The sequence below is a fragment of the Giraffa tippelskirchi genome, chromosome 12 (genome assembly GCF_054371585.1).
Source record: "Giraffa tippelskirchi isolate mGirTip1 chromosome 12, T2T-mGirTip1v1.2.pri, whole genome shotgun sequence".
Classification (NCBI taxonomy): domain Eukaryota; kingdom Metazoa; phylum Chordata; class Mammalia; order Artiodactyla; family Giraffidae; genus Giraffa; species Giraffa tippelskirchi.
In genome coordinates this window covers 23,152,949-23,174,666 of record NC_137286.1, presented here as the reverse complement: position 1 = coordinate 23,174,666, position 21,718 = coordinate 23,152,949, and the positions used below count along the sequence as shown (strand labels likewise).

The window sequence follows — 21,718 nt, the reverse complement described above, 5'->3', positions numbered from 1 at the left end:
GGTCGCACAGAGTCGGACACGACTGAAGCGACTTAGCAGCAGCAGCAGCAGGCTGCAGGTTGGCCTTTTGCTTTTTAAAAAAACCAAAAAACAGTGAATGCCTGGTCGAGAATCTGCATAGTCATGACATGTAAGGAAACGTGCGCACAAAGTCATCAGGTTTGCAGGCTTGAGTGCCCACCTAGAGGTGCCGTCTGATGTGAGCCGCACACCATACAGTAGTTTCTGCTCATTTTTCCTTCCTCACATAATGAATCAATAAAGTCTTCATCATAAAGGAATGCATCAACGTGAACTGTGGGTTCTGGCTGCTGCTGTATCTGGTGGAGAGAAGAAAAACATCAAAAGAAACAGAGTACAAAGAAGTCTCTTTTTATTGCTAAATAAGGCAAAACATCAGTGGTTCATATGCTGAAATTCTGAGAGCAACAACAACCAGAAAGACAAGTTTCGCTTATGGAAGTCAGCAACTCGGCTCTGCTTTCATGCTGTTTTTGAGACACTGGCAACTTGCTATTTGACCATGTCATGATGCAAAACATGGCTATGAGAAACAGATAAAACTTTTAGTTGAAAGGAGTATTTTGAGATCATTTTGTCCATCTTAACTAGTGTATTTTACAAATAAGGAAACATACCCAGAGAGATTTCTCCCAAGAAATGACACTAGTTAGTTCCGAGGGGGAGAGTAGAAACTAATACCAGGTCTTCTGAGTCCTACATGTCAGGGACTTACCCATCGAAATACTTGGCAAGTAATCTTTGCCCAGAAGCAAAGTTTTCAAATAATAAAAAATGTTTAGTAAAATTTCATGCTTACAAATAATAATAGCACTTAATGCTGGTAGTACGTGATATAACAGCAAGCAGCTACAAAGAAAAAAATGTTTGATCCCTTCTACTTCAACAATAATAAAGAATCAACAAAAGGGTGAACTTCACCCTTGATAAAAGTCAGGGAAATGGAACAGGGCAGAGAAAACCAAGACAATTACATAGGCAGGGACAGATTACTGTTGTATTGTTGGGCCTTGATTTGGGATGGGGTGGGATCTGCTTGGCAAAGAGGGCACCCTCAAAAAATATCTTTTGAATGAATGGTACTAGGGAGCCAGAGGGTTACCGACTCAAAAGAACTGGGGAAATGGAAGAAGCACTAAATGAAAAAGCAGAATTCAGGACTAATGTTTAGACTGGAAAGGCTAATGGGGTTAGAGAAGAATAGGAGAAACCTCAAGTAGTATGGCACCCCACTCCAGTACTCTTGCCTGGAAAATCCCATGGATGGAGGAGCCTGGTAGGCTGCAGTCCATGGGGTCGTTAAGAGTCGGACACGACTGAGCAACTTCACTTTCACTTTTCACTTTCATGCATTGGAGAAGGCAATGGCAACCCACTCCAGTGTTCTTGCCTGGAGAATCCCAGGGATGGCGGAGCCTGGTGGGCGGCCATCTGTGGGGTCGCACAGAGTCGGACACGACTGCAGCGACTTAGCAGCAGCAGCAGCAGCAAGTAATACTAGGAATAAATTAATTTAATATATTTACTTTTTGGAGGGCCAGATGTTCTGAGGAAAGCATGGTTTCTAGAGGTAAGCAATTCCGAAGGTCGTCTGCTATGTTTTTCAATATAATGTCATTATTGTCTTGAGTGAATTCATCAAAATCTCCTGCCAAAAAAAAAAAGTATAGTTTTTATGGTTGCAGTCATACCTAGACTAAGTGATTACAATGGATGGTTATCTTCTATCAGATAGCATCAATTTATAACAATAAATAAACATTCTAGGTCCAATGAAATATTCAAATTCTAACAAATGTTCCATGGAAAATATTGAGTTTTTTCTTTAAGCTGCTTGAAAACATAAAACTTGACTATTTCAGCCTGTTATAGAACAACAAAGACATTTAAAAAGTATGTAGTACTCTTACTACTTAAACTTACTAGTAAGTAGTCAAATATTCCCTTTGTGACCATATAGACTTTATAAGTTTAGGAGGCATTGCATAGGGATAACTTCAATCTGAGCATCCCTGCCTCCAATAAAATGTACCCAAGACTTCAGATAATAAGCACAAACAGATGGCACCAACTATAGAATAAACTTTACAAGAATCATGTTGCTCTGCTGCATCTGAACAGTGGATAAAATGATCATTAAAACAGCACATTTCTGATGGCTCTGGCCTACTTTTAGATACACTGGAAAAAGGGGAGTGAGCGTGTGTGCTGATATATATAGCAATAAAGATGAAGAAGGTTAAGTGACACATGGTGAATCTATGTGAGGGTGTAAAAGTGGTTTTCATTGTTCTGTTTTTTCAACTTATCTGTGTTTAATTTTTTTTTTTAATCGGCTCTACAAAAGAATGGTTTCTAAGTAGCTCATACATAATTTTAAGTAGAACAGACTCACCTTGAAGTAAAACACTGTAAAAGTTAGCTGTTGCCTGAATGCTAAATATAGACTGGAAAGAACAACTAATGAAAATATTTTACCTTTTTCTTAAAAAACTTTCTTATATTGAATTCTTGCTAGAATAAAAGGACCTCAAGGGGACTGTGTTTTTCTTACTGTTTTAAAATAGCTATAGAAGGAAAACAGGTAGATTGTGAAGAAAATATCATCTATTTCCTCATACCCTATCTCTCAAGTCTTTGGTTGTTTTTAAATAAATTCATGATTTCCTTCTTAAACATATTAATAATAATTCTTGTGTTGGGTCAGAATGCTATTCTCAAATCACAAATAACAATTCACTGTGTCCCTACATACACAGGTTCTTTCTCTGCATAACTTCCCTCTGAGCAATAGTAGTTAACACGAAGATACATTATTTGACTCCCTGAACTAATGCAGAAAGGCCTTTTAACTCTTTTTTTCTTTCTTCACCTATCTGTGACAGTGATCTAAGTGTTGCTTCAAATTATTTATAGAAGGATGCAGAATATATAGACAAAAATATGAAGATGCATTCCAAATTCTTCTATTTATTAAAAAAATTTTATTATCTTTTTGGCAATGCCACACGACATGGGCGATCTTAGCTCCCTGCTCAGGGTTTGAACTTGTGTCCCCTGCATTAGAAACGGTGAGTCTTAACCACTGGATTGCCAGGGAAGTCCCCAAATTGTTTTAGGTGGAATTTAAATAGCATCTGTGATGCAGTTTTTTAAAAACTGGAAGTATTTACTTTGTTATTAATTTAAATTCCTTAAAACATTATTTTTAAAGGCTATATAATATTCCACCATATATGTATTAACCATTCACTCCTACTACTATACATTTATATACAATTATAACTGTGAAAAATTAGGGACATTGCAACTAACATTTGGCATACTTTGGCCTCTCTGCATAACGTTTGGCTTCTTTGCATTTATTTCCTTACTATAAATTCCTAGCAGAAGTATTTAAACATGGTAAAGGCTTTTGCAACATACATAATCATGTATGGATGTGAGAGTTGGACTACAAAGAAACCTCAGCGCCAAAGAACTGATGCTTTTGAACTGTTGGAGAAGACTCTCGAGAATTCCTTGGATTGCAAGGAGATCCAACCAGCCCATCCTAAAGGAGATCAGTCCTGAGTGTTCACTGGAAGGACTGATGTTGAAGCTGAAACTCCAATACTTTGGCCACCTCATGCGAAGAACTGACTCATCTGAAAAGACCCTGATGCTGGGAAAGATTGAAGGCGGGAGAAGAAGGGGACGACAGAGGATGAGATGGTTGGATGGCATCGCCTACTCAATAGACATGAGTTTGGGTAAACTCCAGGAGTTGGTGATGGACAGGGAAGCCTGGCGTGCTGCAGTCCATGGGGTTGCAAAGAATCAGACACGACTGAGCGGCTGAACTAAGCTGTACTTGCTACATACTGCTAAATTTCTTTCCTAAAAGATTATACCAATTTACTCCATCAGAAAAAAATAAGAATATGTGTAAGCCTTACTTCATGAAAGCCTTACAGCACTGAACAGTACTATAAAAACAAACTTTGTTGTTTTAATTTGCATTTCTTTAATTACTAGTGAGGCTGGACATCTTTTAACATGTATAATAACGATTTTGGAATGTGTGGTAACAGTATGTTGCTTGGAAAAAGATTAAAGGTGTTAATAAGTTGCCTTAGGAGAGTCAGGTTTTTCTCAAATTACATGTGCAGGTGGGAAGGGAACGGAGAAAGAAGAGTGTCTCTGCAGAGCAAAATTCATTCTTTAAAAGTTTCCTACTTATATTTAATTAAGTACATGGGAAAAGAGAAGTCACCAAAGCTGACAGTCTATGAATCAAGTCCCACTTTTTATATCTAGTCAGGTATCAAGTCCCATCATGTTCTCTTTTGACTCCACTTCCTCTTCATTACTGCTTCAACTACTTCACAGTCACAGGTACCACCTCACACTTGGAAAACCAGGACAAACTCATAATTAGCTCCTGAATGATCAGTTTCCCCCCAATATAAGTTACCTTACACATCTATTTTGGAGAAGGAAATGGCAACCCACTCCAGTATTCTTGCCTGAAAAATCCTATGGACAGAGGAGCCTGGCGGGTCACAAAGGGTCCATGGGGTCACAAAGAGTCGGACATGACTGAGTGCCTAACACAACATTTATTTTAAACTAATCTTGCTTAAACTTCACTCATGTCACTCCTTCTCCTTAGAATTTTGGGACAGCTTTCCACTTTTCAATGTGTCCAGTATTACTCTAGACTTTCAAGGCCCTCTACATCACCAGAGTCTAATCATCCTATTTTCTACTCTCATTACTCACTAACATAATTTTTGCTCAAGACAGGCAAATTCCCTCAGTTGTTTTCCATATTCCTTCCTGTTCATATTGCTCCTTTCAACTATGACCTTGTTTTTTACAATAAGGGCCTTCTCAAGTTACTTCATCTCCAGGAAGTCTTACCTTCAGCCTTTGGCTGTCACTCACCCATATTCTTATCTCTAATGACTTACTATTATTCATTAATATCTTATATTACTTTGAAGTTCTTATTCAAAGTTTAAAGATTTACTGAGTGGACTTCTGGTCTTAGACAAGATGGCTACTTCCCTCAATTTCCCCAGCTCCTCCCCTCTAAATACAATGAAATATCCTGCACGTAAACCATAAGGACTCTGGCAACCATAAAGGACTCTGAAGGTTAGAAAAAAGGTAAACTGTCTAGGGATGTCAGGAATTAAGGAAGGAAGGACACCGTAGTGAATTCCCTCCTGGGTTTTCATCTTCCTTGTAGCGTGGACTGGGCCCTGGAGAGGTGAGTGACTACCAACACCTATAGACCAAATAAACAAAACAACAACTAAGACAAGTCTGCTCTCTCTCACCAAAGACCAGTAAAGGGGAAGAGTAACAGAGGTGTACTGGGGAGCCCTAATCCCTAGCCCACACCTGGGGCAAAGGCAGGCTATCTGGTAATAAAATACGAGGCTGCTGTCTCCAGGCCCTCTACCCAGTAGGACAGAGACTCGCCTGAGGCCTCTCAGTCCTCTGCCCAGCGGCCAAGAGCAAACCAGGCCTGTACTGCTCGTCCCCCTACCCCCACTGGTGGAAGGCAGCTCAGTGACATAGGTATCTTTCTCCAAGCAGGAAACACCAGCATAGATTGAGCAGGAAGCCCCAGCAGTGCCGAAGAATGAAACAAACCTGAATAGCACTGCAAGGGCACTGAAAACTAAATGCTGTCGGAGCTACAGCTCACAAAAGCAGGCCAGAACCAACAGGTTAAACTTAAGCAGGGCAACTGCCTACTAAGATAGAAAATCTGAACAGGATCAAGTCAGCATAATATCTAAAATATCCAGGATAAAATAAAAATTATCCTAGCATACAAACAATATGTTCACGATGTAACAGAACATCATTTATATCAAGAACAGGAAAAATCTTAATTTGACTCTCACAATCTAGATGCTACTGTGCAAATTAGTCAGAGCTTGGATGATCAGAAAAGGACTTTAAAGGTGCTATAATGAAAATGCTTCAGTAAGTAGTTATGAATTACCCTGTAACAAGTGAAAAAAATAGGAAATTTCAGCAAAGAAGTAGAAGTCATAGAAGAAGAAATAGAAACTGCAAAACAGAAAAATAGAATAATGATAATTTAGAAACCCCTTGCTGAAAGGGCTCCGTAGTAGAGATGACAGAGGATAGAATCAGTACACTTGAGTTGACAGATCAATAAAATTTATTCCATCTGAACAACAGAGAGAAAATAGAAAAAGAAATTGAACAGAGACCTAAGGATCTTTGGAATAATGAAAGATCTAACATTTGTATCTGAGTTCCAGAAGTAGGGAGTTGCAAAGTATTGAAGAAATACAAACTCTCTAAAAACTCCCTAAATTAGGTGAAAGATCTAAACCTGCAGATTTAAGAAGTCAAGCAAAGTCTAAATATGACAGACCCAAAGAAATCCACATAAGAACATATCATAAACTTCTAAAAACAAGAGACACAGAACAAATCTTAAAAACAACCAAAGAGAGATGATTCATTCCCTACAGGGAAACACCAAACAACAGTGAAGTTTTCATCTGAAACCATGGGAACCAGGAGGTTACAAAATTTTTCAAATGCTGGAAGAAAAGGACCACAAGCTGTAAATTTTCTCTCTGATGAAATTATCCTTCAGGAATGAAGGAGAAGTAAAGACGAATCAGATGCAGAAAAACTAAAAAAGAAAAAATTTTGTTGCCTTAAGACCTACCCTTAAAGAATGGGTATAGGAAACTTCAACAGAAAGGAAACAGCAGAAGAGAGCTTGGAACTTCAGACAGGAAAGAACAGAATGTGTAAAAATAGACTATCTTTCTCCTCATTAGTTTCTTAAATCATATTTGATGGTTACATCAAAATTTATAAAACCACCTGTAACGGTGCTCAATGTAAATATATAGATGAAATACATAAAACAATCATATTTTTAAAGTGGGGGAGGGTATAGAGACCTATGTGGAAATAAGATTTCAATATTTGAATTCTAGTGATAAAACACTGATAACCAGTAGATAGTGATGTTACATATGTATACTGTAATACTCAGAGTAACCACAAAGAAAACTCTACAAAGAAATATACTCAGAAACACTACAAAGAAGAACAGAATGCTAAAACTGTTCCACTTACCCACAGGAAGGCAAGGGGAGATAACAAGAAATTGAGAAACAGAAGGGTCAGACAGGAAACAAACAATAAAATGCTAGATTTAAGTGCTAGAATATAGTAAGCTAATTGTAAATGGTCTAAATACATCAATCAAAAAACAGAGATTAGCAACACAGATTTAAAAAACACAACTCACCCTGGGTTCGGAAGATCCCCCGGGGTAGGAAATGGCAACCCACTCCACGGTTAATATGCTGTCAACAGAAACTCACTTTAAACATGCCAGGAAGACTGAACATAAAAGGATGGGAAAAAAAATTGTGCCAACAGTTTAAAAAAAATAGGAGTGTCTATACTGATAATGTGATACTGTGGAAAATTCTGAAAGAGATGGGAATACCAGACTACCTGACTTGCCTCTTGAAAAACCTGTATGCAGGTCAGGAAGCAACAGTTAGAACTAGACACGGAACAACAGACAGGTTCCAAATAGGAAAAGGAGTACTTCAAGGCTGTGTATTGTCACCCTGCTTATTTAACTTATATGCAGAGTACATCATGAGAAATTCTGGGCTGGAGGAAGCACAATCTGGAATCAAGATCGCTGGGAGAAATATCAATAACCTCAGATATGCAGATGACACCATCCTAATGGCAGAAAGTGAAGAAGAACTAACGAGCCTCTTGATGAAAGTGAAAGAGGAGAGTGAAAAAGTTGGCTTAAAGCTCAATATTCAGAAAACTAAGATCATGGCATCTGGTTCCATCACCTCATGGCAAATAGATGGGGAAACAGTGGAAACAGTGGCAGACTTTATTTTTTTGGGCTCCAAAATCACTGCTGATGGTGACTGCAGCCATGAAATTAAAAAATGCTTACTCCTTGGAAGGAAAGCTATGACCAACCTAGACAGCATATTAAAAAGCAGAGACATTACTTTGCCGACAAAGGTCTATCTAGTCAAGGCTATGGTTTTTCCAGTGGTCATGTATGGATGTGAGAGTTGGACTATAAAGAAAGCTGAGTGCCGAAGAATTGATGCTTTTGAACTGTGGTGTTGGAGAAGACTCTTGACAGTCCCTTGGACTGCAAGGAGATCCAACCAGTCCAACCTAAAGGAGGTCAGTCCTGGGTGTTCATTGGAGGGTCTGATGTTGAAGCTGAAACTCCAATACTTTGGCCACCTGATGTGAAGAGCTGACTCATTTGAAAAGACTCTAATGCTGGGAAAGATTGAGGGCAGGAGGAGAAGGAGACGACAGAGGATGAGATGGCTGGATGGCATCACCGACTCAATGACATGAGTTTGGGTGGGCTCCAGGAGTTGGTGTTGGACAGAGAGGCCTGGCGTGCAGCAGCTCATGGGGTCACAAACAGTCAGACACGACTGAGCGACTGAACTGAACTGAACTGATACTGATATGAAATAAAGTAGACGTTAAAGCAAAAAAAAAAAAAATTATTAGGAACAAAGAAGAACATTACATACTGATAAAAGGATGGATCTATCAAGAAGACACAGTGATCTTAAATGTGCATACACTGAACAACAGAGCCTTAAAATATCAACACATGAAACAAGGACTTCCCTGGATGTCCAGACAGTGGTTAAGACTCCATGCTTCCATGATCCCCAGTTACAGAACTAAGATTCCACATGCAGCACAACAGTGGGGAGGTGGGGGGAATGAAACAAAAACTGAGAGAGCTGAAAGAAGAAGTAGAAAAATTCACAATCACAGCTGGGGGTTCCACACAATACTGACAGGACTGCTGGGCAGAAAATCAGCAAAGATATAGAGGAACTGAAAAATATCATCCATCAACAAGATCTAATAGATATGTATAGAACACGCCACTAAACTGCAGTAGAATACAGTTTTTCCAAGTGCCCAAAAAACATTCACCAAGATAGACCATAATGAGTCATAAAACAAATATTAAAAATTTTTAAAGAATTTAAATCATACAGAGTATCTTCTCTGAACATAATGGAGCCAAAGTAACAGAAAGACAATAGGCAAATAGCCAAATGTTTGGAAAGTAAACAACATACTTTTAAATAATGATAGCTACAATAATTAACAGAGAATAGAGGATTCAAAAAGATACAGAATAGATCCAGGCAAAAATGCACAAATAATTTTCAAAGATTCAAAAGCAACTCAATGGAGAAAGAACAGCCTTTTCAACAAGTAGTGCTGGAGCAAATGGACATCTACAGGGGAAAAAATGAACTTCAACCTAAACTTCACACTCTATACAAAACCTTTTTACAAAACTCTTTTAGAGTTTGTAAAAAAACCTTAGCACCTGAAACTAACACAATGTTGCATAATTTTTAAATAAAGAGGGAAAAAAAGCATAGGAGAAAAAGAATCTAGGGCCAAAGAGATCTTAAACTTGACATCAAAAAACAGAAAACGGGGTAAATTGGACCTCATTAAAAACTCCAATACTTTGGCCACCTCATGCGAAGGGTTGACTCATTGGAAAAGACCCTAATGCTGGGTAGGATTGGGGGCGGGAGGAGAAGGGGACGACAGAGGATGAGATGGTTGGATGGCATCACCGACTCGATGAACATGGGTTTGGGTAGACTCCGGGAGTTGGTGATGGACAGGGAGGCCTGGCGTGCTGCAGTTCATGGGGTCGCGGAGAGTCGGACACGACTGAGCGACTGAACTGAACTGAACTGAAAATTAAAAACTTTTGCTTTGCAAGCTCTGTTAAGAGAATGAACAGGCAAATTACTGGGAGAAAATACTGCATGCACACATCTGACAAAGGGCTTATATCTAAAATAATAAAGAACTATTTATTATTTATATTTATTTTATAAATTTATATTATAAACATAATTTTGGAGAAGGAAATGGCAACCCACTCCAGTATTCTCGCCTGGAGAATCCCGTGAACAGAGGAGCCTGGTGGGCTGCTGTTCATGGCGTCGCAGAGTCGGACACGACTAAAGCAACTTAGGATGCATGCATGCATTGGAGAGGGAAATGGCAATCCACTCCAGTATTCTTGCCTAGAGAATCCCAGAGACGGAGGACCCTGGTGGGCTGCCGTCTATGGGGTCGCACACAGTTGGACGTGACTGAAGCGACTTAGCAGCAGCAGCCGCATAAATATAACTTATATTATTTAATATAAATGTATACATATTTATATTTACAAAAATATATTTATACTTACATTTATATTACTTATTGATAACTATTTATTATTTCTGTTTACAATAGAAAATGGGCAAAAGACATAAACAGATACTACATCAAAGCAGATATACAAACAGCAAATAAACACATGACAAGATGTTCAACATCATTTGGGAAATGGAAATTAAAACTCAATGATAGGGCTTCCCTGATGGCTCAATGGCTCCTGCCATTGCAGGAGACACAAGCTTGATCCCTGATCTGGGAAGATCCCACATGCCATGGAGCAACTAAGTCCTTGCGTCACAACTATCGAGCCTGTGCTCTAGAGCCCAGGAGCTGCAGCTACTGAGTCCACGTGCCACAACTACTGAAGCCCTCATGCCGTAGAGCCCGTGCTCTGCAACAAGAGAAGCCACTGCAGTGAGAAGCCTGCACAGTACAACTAGAGTAGCCCCTGGTCTCTGCAACTAGAGAAAAGCAATGAAGACCCAGCACAACCGAAATAAATAAATTAATTAAAAAAAAAAAAAGAATTGAAAAAAAAACCCCAAGATATATCATTATACACTTTTCAGAATGGCTAACATAAAAATACTGAAAACACCAAATGCTAGTAAGGATGCAGGTCTTCCTTACTAGCAAGTGGCTCAGTGGTAAAGAATCAGTCTCCCAATACAGGAGATGCAGAAAGTGCGGGTTCGATCCCTAGGGGGGAAAGATCCCCTGGAATAGGAAATGGCAACCCACTCCAGTATTTTTTTTAACCTTTAGTTATTTAGCTGTGCTTGGTCTTAGTTGTGGCACGCACAATCTTTGACCTTCCTTGTAGCCCATGGGATCTTTAGTTGTGGTATGTGAATTCTTAGTTGCAGCATGTAGGATCTAATTCCATGACCAGGGATCAGATCCAGGCCCCATGCATTAGGAGCATGGTCTTATCCACTGGACCACTAGAGAAGTCCCCACACTCCAGTATTCTTGCCTGGAGAATTCAATGGACAGAGGAGCCTGGCGGGCTACAGTCCACGTAGCAGCAGAGTCAGACACGACTGAGCACGCGTGCATAGTGAGGATGCAGAGAAACAGGATTACAGTCACTCTGGAAAACAGTCTGGCAGTTTCTATAAAACTAAAAATGCACTTACCATATGAGGCAGCAATTGCATTCTTGGACATTATCACAGAGAAATGAAAACTTACGTTAACACAAAAATATGTACATGAATGTTCACAGAAACAGTATTTGTAACAAAGGCTTTACTGGTCTGGATACCTCATATGGCTTTTTTACTCACATGTGTGGTGCCCAGGCTAGGACAGCAGAAACATGTAGGCTGGTTGGACATCTTGCTCTCCGTAAACTAGCTGGGACCTCCTGACACTGTGACAATCTCAGGGTAGTCAGGCTACACACATGATGGCCAGATTCTGCCAGAGCAAGTATTCCAAGAAGCAGGAAGTAGAAGTTGTCAGTTTCTTAAGCCCTAGGTCTGAAACTGGCCTACTGTCATTTCTGTCAAATTCTATTGGCCAAAGGTGTCACAGAGAGCACCCAAATTCAAAGGGGAGAGAGAACACAGACCTGACTTCTCATGGAATTTAAAAAAACAACAAACAACTTTATAGAGGTAGAACTGACATACAATAAACTGTGCATATTTAAAGTGTACAATTATGTAAGTTTTGACATATATATATATATATATATACACACAACATGTAGTATGAAAGATCACTATAATCATGATAGTGAATATAGTCATTATCCCCAATATTTCCTCCTGCCCCTCTGTAATCCTTCCTTCTCTCTAATCCCCTACCAGCCCAGCCGCCACAGATCTATTTTCTGTCACTATAGATTAGCTGGCATTTTCCTAGAGATTTAGGACTTCCCTAGTGGCTCAGATGGTAAAGAATCTGCCTGCAATGCAGGAGACCGGGGTTCAATCCCTGGTTCGGGAAGACCCTCTGGAGAAGGGAATGGCAATCCACGCCAGTATTCTTGCCTGGGGAATTCCATGGACAGAGGAGCCTGGTGGGCTATATACAGTCCATGGGCTTGCAAAAGAGTTGGACATGACTGAGCGACTAACACTTTCAGAAGCTCTATTATGATGCTGGCTAGAAGTGATGAGTACAAATCCCTGTTTTATTCTTAGGGGAAAGAATTCAGTCTTTCACCATTAAGTACGATGTTAGCTGTAGATTTTTCATAGAACCCCTTTATCAGGTTGAGAATGTTTCCTGCTATTCCTAGTCTGGTATTTATCAGGAAGAGATGTTGGGTATCGTCAAATGCTCTTCTGTGTCTATTGAGATAATCATATAGTTTTTCTTTTTAGTTAATATAGTGAATTATATAGCTTGATTTTCTAATGTTAATCTAATAGTGCATTTTGGAATAAATCACTTGTTCATATTATTCTTTTTATATATCATGGCCATTTTTAATACACAATAAATGTGATGAAGAGAAAAGTACAATTATTTTTACTTATTTGACAGAAAAATTTTGTTTAAGAAGTATGCATTTGCCCAGTGTATCTTTTTAGTTTCTGGGAAAAACAATCTATTTACCTCATATACTTGATAACTTTCACAAATTCATAATGTTTTAATAAAGATTGGAAAATCTGTAAGTTATGTGGCTACTTCCTCAGTGGCAATACAACATAGAACTGGAATAGTATGCTGTTTGACAAATGTAACTAGATCCCAGCCTTTGCTTTTTAGATTTAGTAGAAATTTCAAAGGATCTCCAACAACTTTGTAGCTGCTGCTAAGCAGCAAGTCCAATTCTGCTCAGTGAAGATGTATTTAAAACACAGGAAGCAGAGAAGCTTCTAGTCATCTACAATTATCTTCCTTAAATATTAAAATATTTTCTTGATGATTTTATTAATTTTCTTATAGCATACCTCAATTTTCTATCCTTTGTAACTTTTTCAAAATTTATTTTTAATTGGGGGATAATTGCCTTACAATGTTGTGTTGGTTTCTGCCATACAACAATATGAATCAGTGGTAAGTATACAATATCCCCTCCCTCCCACCCCACCCCGCATTCCACCCCTCTGTGTCATCACAGAGCACAGGGCTGAGCCCCCTGTGCTATAGTAACTTCCCACTAGCTATCTATTTTACACATGGTAATGTATGTATTTGTAACTTGACTCGATAGAAACTTGTACACATTGTTGGTTTGACATCCTCATTTGTATATGTATATTCAGGAAAAATTCAGAGGCTTCAGAATAGTGTTTGTTAACAGACAACTATTAACAAAATGCAATTTTTAATATGCCTAATGGGGACCCCACATATAGTTCTGGCTCTCAGTTCCCTTCACATAATAGATTGTAGTTACTCTCCTATATGTTGAAAGCTAAGTCAAGAGTCCATTTTATATACATACATGAAGTAGTATGTATATAAAGAAGTAGAAAAGAACAGATGCTCTACCATAAGATTAGAGTCAATGCACTGAGGTCCTGTTGTATTTTTTTACTTTTCATTTATTTATTTGAGACGGGAGTTGTCTTTGTGTGCTTTGTCCCTCATCCTTGTTTCATCCCTCCTATCCTAGCGATCATTTGTTTCTAGACTTTTGGTCTAAGCTGTACTAAAGTAAATACAAGCTCTATCTTTATTTTTTCTACATCTTCAGTTTCTATCAGACATTGACATGTGCTTATCTCTGTCTGGTCCAAGCTTCTGGTTCTATCAGCTTGATTCCAAATGACCCCAGGTCTAGGGATAATAATTCTACTATTCCTTCAGAGACCAACAATATTATTTTCTTTTGTATATTTAAAATTATTGTGATTTTACTTGTCAGCAATATGTAGTTTTTTTTTACTTTCAATAAACTCTATGAAGCTCAAAACCAAAATCATAATGCCTACAAGTAAGACATTATGCAATAATTTTTTTTTTCCTGAAAGAAGGGAATTAGGCAAATGAAAAATTGTTGATTAGAAGAATTTTTTGTGCTGTATTTAATAAAAAAAAGTACACTATGAGTTTCAGTTCTGGAGGCAATAGTGATGATGGTTGCACAATGTAAATGTATTTCATGTCATTGAACTGTACACTTACAAATGGTAAATTTTATATTATGTATATATTACCACCTAAAAAAGGCTTACCAATAAATTACACTACCTTTTAAGATTTATATTAAAACATACTCCTTCGTCTTATGCCAGAGAAAAAAAAGTATAGTTGCTCAGTTGTGTCTAACTCTTTGTGACCCCATGGACAACAGCCCTCTAGGCTTCTCTGTTCATGGGATTCTCCAGGCAAGAATAAGAGACATTTATTTCTTAAAATATTCATGTAATAAACATTTTTCAGAAACCCTGTTTGTTTTCTAAATTGTTTAACAAACTGCCTGAGCGCCTCTGACTACAGTATCTGCTGGAGAAAGAGAGCAAGGTGTTAGAAAAAGTAGAAACATATTCTTTAGGCAATAGTGTTGGGTCTTCTTGTTTACAAAATCATCATCCAAAACATGCTTTCAGTGATTTCGGAAAAATGGAGTCTCAACTGATGCCTCTAAAATTGGAGATTTAGATTACAAACGGTTCCACAAAACTGAAAAATCTTGAAGGCAAGGATATTTTAGTAATTGTGCAATTGCCAAAACCAGGCAGTAGATGGCAATTTTGCAGGCACCCAAGGGATTTTGGAATAAAAGATCTTGTATCAAAAAATATCCATCTTGAATCTTCTTCTTCATGAAGAAGACTGAACGTCAAAGAATTGATGCTTTTGAGCTGTGGTGTTGGAGAAGATTCTTGAGTCCCTTGGACTGCAAGGAGATCAAACCAGTTAATCCTAAAGGAAATCTAAATATTCATTAGAAAGACTGATGCTGAAGCTGAAGCTCCAATACTTTGGCCACCTGATGCAAAGATCCAACTCATTAGAAAAGACCCTGATGCTGGGAAGAATTGAAGGCAGGAGGAGAGCGGAACGACAGAGGACGAGATGGTTGGATGGCATCACTGACTCAATGGACATGAGTTTCAGCAGGCTCCGGGAGATGGTGAAGGACAGGGAAGCCTGGCCTGCTGCAGTCCATGGGGTCCCAAAGAGTCAGACACGACTGAGTGACTGAACAACAATCTTGAATCTTGTCTGTATGTAAAAATATGAAGCTACCTCTTTGGTTTTCTCTACTTTCCAGGCTAAATCTCACTAGCAGATGTCCAAAGTAATTTTATTTTGGCATCTTAGCTAAAATGATCTTCCCAAATGTGTAATAGTAATAACAATAATGATAACACCCAAATGATTATTGACTCTAACAATACAAAGAGAGAGAAGTTCCAGGAAGAACCTCATGCCTGAAAGTCTAAAACTAGGAGTCATCAGCAAACAGGAATATTTCATGTCTGGCTGAAAATAAACATGGAATCAACATTTAGGAGTACAGAGGCAGAGCATGGTTTGGAGGAGTTCTCAAACGAGGAATATCCTATTTTTTTGTGCTTTCACCAGGCTTCACTTTGCTAAAATCTATCTCCATTCTTCAATAACTAGACCTAATTACCAATTTCAATTCTAACGTGTGCTTTTTTAGTATTAATATTATTCAAAACAAAGTCTTCCCCTCTTCGCTTTCTCTCTCTCCCCACCCTGGAACAACTCCTTTAAATGTATGGATTATTAAGACTAGTTGGGACTTCCCTGTAGCTCATGGTAAAGAATCTGCCTGCAATGCAGGAGATGTGGGTTCAATCCCTGGGTTAGGAAGATCCCCTGGAGAAGAAAATGGCAACCTACTCCAGTATTCTTGCCTGGAGAATCCCATGGACAGAGGAGCCTGGTGGGCTACACAGAATCACGACTGAGCGAGTAACACACACACATTGAGACTAGCTACATGTGACTTTGCCTACAGGGTAAAAAACTTCCAGTTCTACAGTCTAAAACTTATCTTGCAAAGGGCTTTTTCAGGTAGAATCCTACTGGTCGTCCCAAATTTGTGGGAGTAATGGGGAGGTGGGCTAACCCATTCCTCCCACTTTTTTTTCCTTTAGGAAAAAGGGTAGACACAAGGCGGCTCCAGCTGCCTAAGTCTGTAGCGGAATCACAAAACCCAGAGCAGGGTCTTTCTGCACCCAGTCTTAAAATGGACTCTTACTCTGCCAGTGCTTGCGATATGCCCGGGTCAGCTCGCCCGGTAGCCGAGCAGAGACCAGCACCGCTACCCCATGAGGCTTCTGGCCTCACCCTACGTCCCCAAGGTCAGCGCCCACAGCATATCCTCGCCCCAACCTTCTGACTCTGGCTTTGATCGCTTACGGGTAGTTCGCATCCACCGCAGAAGCGCTGGGAGGTCTGCCGGAGCCACCGTACGGAGCAGTTGCAGTACTGCGAGCCGCGCGGAGCCGAATTCCATGTTGGAAAAGAAAGCCGAGCAGCGGAAGGTTCCCACTGCGCACGCGCAGGCAGAGGTCGGTTCAGACACCGGATTAGACCCTGCGTGGAACCCGCCTCTCTCGGCTGCCAAAGTCCTAAGCCCCGCCTCCTCCTTGGGGTTCTCGCGTGCTCCCGGGACTCCCTACTCTCAGACATCCCTACTCCCCCACCTCTCATAATTCCCCTCTTAGCTGGTGGTGCTCAGCCAAGTCATTTTTCTTAAGGTGGCGCCTGGAGGCTGGACTTCTTTCCTGAGATCGCATCCCTAGAAAGCCTCCTATCTTCATACTAACTTTAACGCCGTAGTTATTAAGCGATAGGAAACGAATGTCAAACACCAGTCAAGGCAAAGAAACATCTCAATACATTCTCGGTAATCACATTGAAGAGACGTGGCGAGTGCCCCGGAAGCGGAAGTGTATCCCCTTCTTGAAAGGCTGGACTACGCCGAGTGGTGACGTTTCCTCATTGGGCGGAAGGTTCGGTGGCAGTCGTCCGTCTCCCAGCTGGTGGGAGTTGGCGTTGCGGTGCTGGCCGCTGGGACCCTAGTTTATCCAGTTTGGGAAGTCGGGCTGTGGGGTCGCACCTGTCTGTCTGGTCCCCGCGTTCCCTGGTTTCCTCTCCCGGCGTGGGGCTCGGCGAAGGTCTCCCCGGCCCCTTTGGGCCACGGCGGTAGCGGTGCCTTTTGCGGTAAGTGTCTGCTTTTTCCCGCCCCAGACTACCGACTAGCGGCTGGGGGCAGCCCCAGTCCTGCTTAGTGGGCTAGACACTCTGGAGAGACTCAGCTGCTTTGGCCACCAGCTGTCGTCATCGAGACAGAGGTGCGCTGGCCCATTTTCATCTCTTGTCCCTCACCAGAAGTTTTGTTAAAAGATGCGCTGTGACCCTTTAAAATTGTCTTCAGATTTGCCAGAGCCAAATTAAACGTACGCGATTGCAGGCTTGACTCTCTTTTGCTGTCCTGATCAAGAATTGAGATGTGGCTGCTACTCGGAAAATCTGTTGACTTGTACCAGATTTTATTTTTCCACGTTAACTTGTGTCTAATTAACACGGTGTCCCGCCTGTAGTAGGCTTTCAAAAATGATTAAGGGATATCGTTTCAGTGTCATTGACGACCTAAGATATACTGATGGCTCTGTCCGTAGCATCTGGTGCTACTAGCCACTTCTTGAAACTCTTTCTCCCCTGTTGGCGTTGTTGATGCTGTTCTCACATAGTTCTTTCATATATTTCATTCAACAAAATATTTACTCTTTCTTAGCTATAAGGATACAGAAATGAATGACGTGAACCCTGGCATTGAGGAGCCAACAGTACAGTGATACAGAGACCCATAAATATACGTTATAATCTAGATGAGTAATGAGAAATTCTAGTAAGGTGTAAAGAGCCATGAGAGCTATGGGAACAAAGATGATATGCTCTGCTCCTTAGAAGATTTGTGACCTTGAGCAAGTTGATATTCCAATCTAGCCTCAGTTTCTTCATCTACCTTATTTTGAGAATGGAAGATTAGGTAACATGTTTGGTACCGTGCTAGAATACAGCAGTGGTGGTGCCAAAGGGGAGGGGAACTATTTCCTTCAAACTTCTTTGCCTTGATTTTTTGATCTGGTCAGTTAGTATTTTCTAACTAAATATAAAGTCCTGTGCAAAAGCATCTTCAAGCCCTCCTTCAAAGAGATTGATTACTCCTTTAAATCCACCTATCTGGAAATTCTGGACCTGCTACTGGAATACAGTAAGATAACCATAAATGATAGCTTTAATTTTTTTTTTCAATTGATTTTCTTCTGTATGCCTTTGGAAAGGGAATTGGTAAAAGCTTCTCTCCTTCCTATTATTCTCAAAGTCTCAATGGACTCCTTTTAGTTGGCGGTTCACCATTGCCCTATCCCATAAGCTCTCCCTGAGAGTTCTCATCTACTTCCATGGTATTATTGTTGTATGCCAACCATTTCCACATCTTTTTCTCTAGCCTCTGTTTCATGAAATAGTATTTTAGTTTCTGCAGATTCAATAGGTCTAAAACCAAGTTCACTCTCTCCCCCTTCTTTTCGTTCCCCTTTTTATTACATATGTCCTACACACACATGTTTTCCTCGTTTATCTCTGAGTTTTGACCCTGGGTTTCTAGTTGAATTTTGTGGTATTTGTTCTTTTTTAAAAGAAAATAAAGTGAGCACTAATTGTCCAGCTTAGTAGTGGAATATTGTAAATAACCTTTAAAAGCCCCTTGAATCTTGCCTCTATTAACTCTTTAACTTTCAAATCAGCTTCTCTTTTTTGCATTCCATTCATTGATTGGTTAATGGCATCACTAACCACCTGGTTATTCAAACTAGAGCCCTCAGAGTTATTATTGCCTCTGTTTCTCCTTCATTTTCCATAGCCATTTGATCATTAGGTCCTATAGACTCTGCTTTATGATTAACCCTTAACTTGAGCCCTGTCCCTCTGTTTTGTGTTCTTCCTCAGTTCAAGCTCACATCTCTTGAATAGACTTTTGGAGCATGTTTAGTGTATGTAGTCTCCTTACTCTCCAGTTTTTCTCCCTTCAATGCCTTTGTTACATTGTCTCTAATTTTTTTTTTTTTAACTAGTCAAAGCAGCTTCCATTTATTTACAGTTTTGAAACACATTTTTCATGACTTAGCTTCCTAATACAAAGAGCAAAATGGCAATGAAAGATAAACTTCATCAGATACTAAAATTATGTAATTTGATCAGGAGAAAAATTAGATACTGGTTAAGTGAATTGACATATGTTTTCCTTTTAACCTTTGAAAGATTTTATTCAAAACCTGAAATAAAGTGGTGTATTTCAGATCACACAATCACATTTCTTCTCATCCATGGATCTCAGAACTTTTTCATCCTGGTTTTGAGGAGGAGCAACCAGCTTTGAGTTGATGGGACCAGCATGATCCAGAAGGACCCCGTGACAGCACAGCGACGCTTTTAGGACCAAATTCCCACAGCAGAAAAGCAGGGAGTACCTAGAGGGCACTTCTGTTGCCGCTGCTGCTAAGTCGCTTCAGTTGTGTCTGACTCTGTGCGACCCCATAGACGGCAGCCCACCAGGCTCCCCCATCCCTGGGATTCTCCAGGCAAGAACACTGGAGTGGGTTGCCATTTCCTCCTCCAACATTGTCTCTAATTTTTAAATTATAGAACAGATTTTTCATTCTCTGGTTTCCCTTGATGAGTGTTGCTTCAGGCAGTGATTATTAACCCTGGCTGCACATCAGTATAGCCAGTGAAGTGTTTCAAAACATAGGTGCCTTGTTTGGCTCTTCTAATCAAGAATTTAGATGAGGCCACTTCCCCCATAATCTTCTGATGTTACCATCCCTGGAGATTCTGATTGAATACTTCATTTTTAGCTGACAGGTGTTAGCTGAATGCCATTGAAATTGCCCATTACTTGAGCATATGCCTCATCCCTCCTCATCCATATTTTCAGGCTGTGTTCTTTTTAGCTTCAAGGCAAACTGTTTCCAAGGAGTTCTTTTGACTTTGTTTTAATTTTCCTCTTGGTAACAGTTTACATAACGATTCTTTCTTATGATTGACTTGACAGTCAGAAAGTATCTTAAAGAATCGATTCCCAGTGTTTTTGAATTATTAGCCATTGTTGCTAATTGAATTTTTGTATACCTTTTCTGCTATTAAGTCATGAAGTGTTGCAGTGGTTTTATCTTTAATATTAAAATGAATTTTAAAGTTGTTTTAAAATTTGAAAACAGAATCATTGTATTGAAGAGAATATTTCCTGATATTGATTGGTGCAAAATAAGACAGGGAAGTCAGTGGTGGCATGATACATAATTTATTTTCTGAAGTTAACAGAGGAGTCTTGTCTGTGTTAACTTGATGTAATTTATTGATTTGAAGTTAGAACTTTGCTCATGCTGGAACAATTCCTGGAGCACATAGTAGGTGTTTAATGAGTGACTGACTAACTGAATACAAGGGGCAATTCTTTCTCAGCCTCTAGAATAACATCATTTTAATTCTCACAAAGAGCACTTTGAAAAATAATTTTCCCCTTAACAAAAAATAATACTCATAGTTGTTACCAACAATTTGAAAATTACAAGAATGTATCAGAAAATTTAAATTACTATTCACCATCTAGAGACAACAAATGTTATTATTTTCTGGCAGCTTTATTACAATAAAGTTAACATACCATACAGCTCACCTAAAGGGTACAGTTCAGTGGTCTTTAGTGTATTGGCACAGTTGTGCAACCATCCAGGGCTTCCTAGGTGGCACTAGTGGTAAAGAACCCGGCTGCCAATGCAGGAGACCTAAGAGACACAGGTTCGATCCCTGGGTCAGGAAGATACCCTGGAAGAGGGCATGGCAACCCACTCCAGTATTCTTGCCTGGAGAATCCCATGGACAGAGGAGCCTGGCGGGCTTGCAAAGAGTCAAACGTGACTGAGCACGCACAACCATCACCACCATCAATTTTAGAACATTTTCGTCACTCCACAAAGAAACCCCATGCCCACTAATACTTCTCATTTCCCCCTAATTCCCAAACCCTAAGCAACTATTAATCCACTTTCTTTCTTTATAGATTTTTCTCTTCTGGACATTTTATATAAGTGGAATCATATATTCTTTTGTCACTGATTTCTTTCATTTAGCACAGCGCTTTCAAGATTCATCCATGTTGTGGCATGTATCAGTGCTTCATCTCTTTTGATTATCAAATAATCTTCTTTTGGTGGGTATGCCACATTTTATTTATCCACTCATCAGTTGAGGGATATTTGGCTTTTTTTTTCTCTTCACTTTTTGGCTAGTGTGAATAATGCTTCTAGTGACCATTTAAGTATAATTCTTTGTGTGGATGTGTGTCTTCCTTTTTCTTGAATGTACCCAAGAGTGGAATTGCTGGGTCATACAGTAACTTTCTGCATTTAAAATTTTGAGGAATTGCCAAACTGTTTTCTAAAGGGCTGTACCATTTTAC

General features: G+C 39.7%; 2 protein-coding genes and 1 long non-coding RNA gene across 7 annotated transcripts in view; 2 read left to right on the top strand and 1 right to left on the bottom strand.

The window, feature by feature from the left end:
- Positions 1-17,481, bottom strand: part of LOC145528838 (uncharacterized) — a 28,037-nt gene extending 10,556 nt beyond the window's left edge. The window contains exons 1-3 of the mRNA XM_081547939.1: positions 16,609-17,481; positions 1,548-1,669; positions 182-320 (exon numbers count right to left, since the gene is read on the bottom strand). Coding sequence (XP_081404065.1) covers positions 182-320; positions 1,548-1,669; positions 16,609-16,705 — 358 coding nt within the window. The 5' untranslated portion in view covers positions 16,706-17,481. The remainder of the gene's footprint in view (positions 1-181; positions 321-1,547; positions 1,670-16,608) is intronic.
- On the top strand, positions 4,630-7,431 carry LOC145528841 (uncharacterized). Its single transcript, XR_014070733.1, has 2 exons — positions 4,630-5,278; positions 5,611-7,431. It is a non-coding gene; the product is annotated as an uncharacterized LOC145528841 (long non-coding RNA).
- Positions 17,193-21,718, top strand: part of SRP54 (signal recognition particle 54) — a 37,398-nt gene continuing 32,872 nt past the window's right edge. For 4 of the 5 annotated variants that reach the window (XM_081547931.1, XM_081547927.1, XM_081547932.1 and 1 more), the window contains exon 1: positions 17,193-17,415. The gene's annotated coding sequence lies outside the window, so the exon portion shown is untranslated. Of the gene's footprint in view, positions 18,470-21,718 lie in introns of all 5 variants that reach the window. The other variant, XM_081547930.1, reaches the window with a different exon arrangement.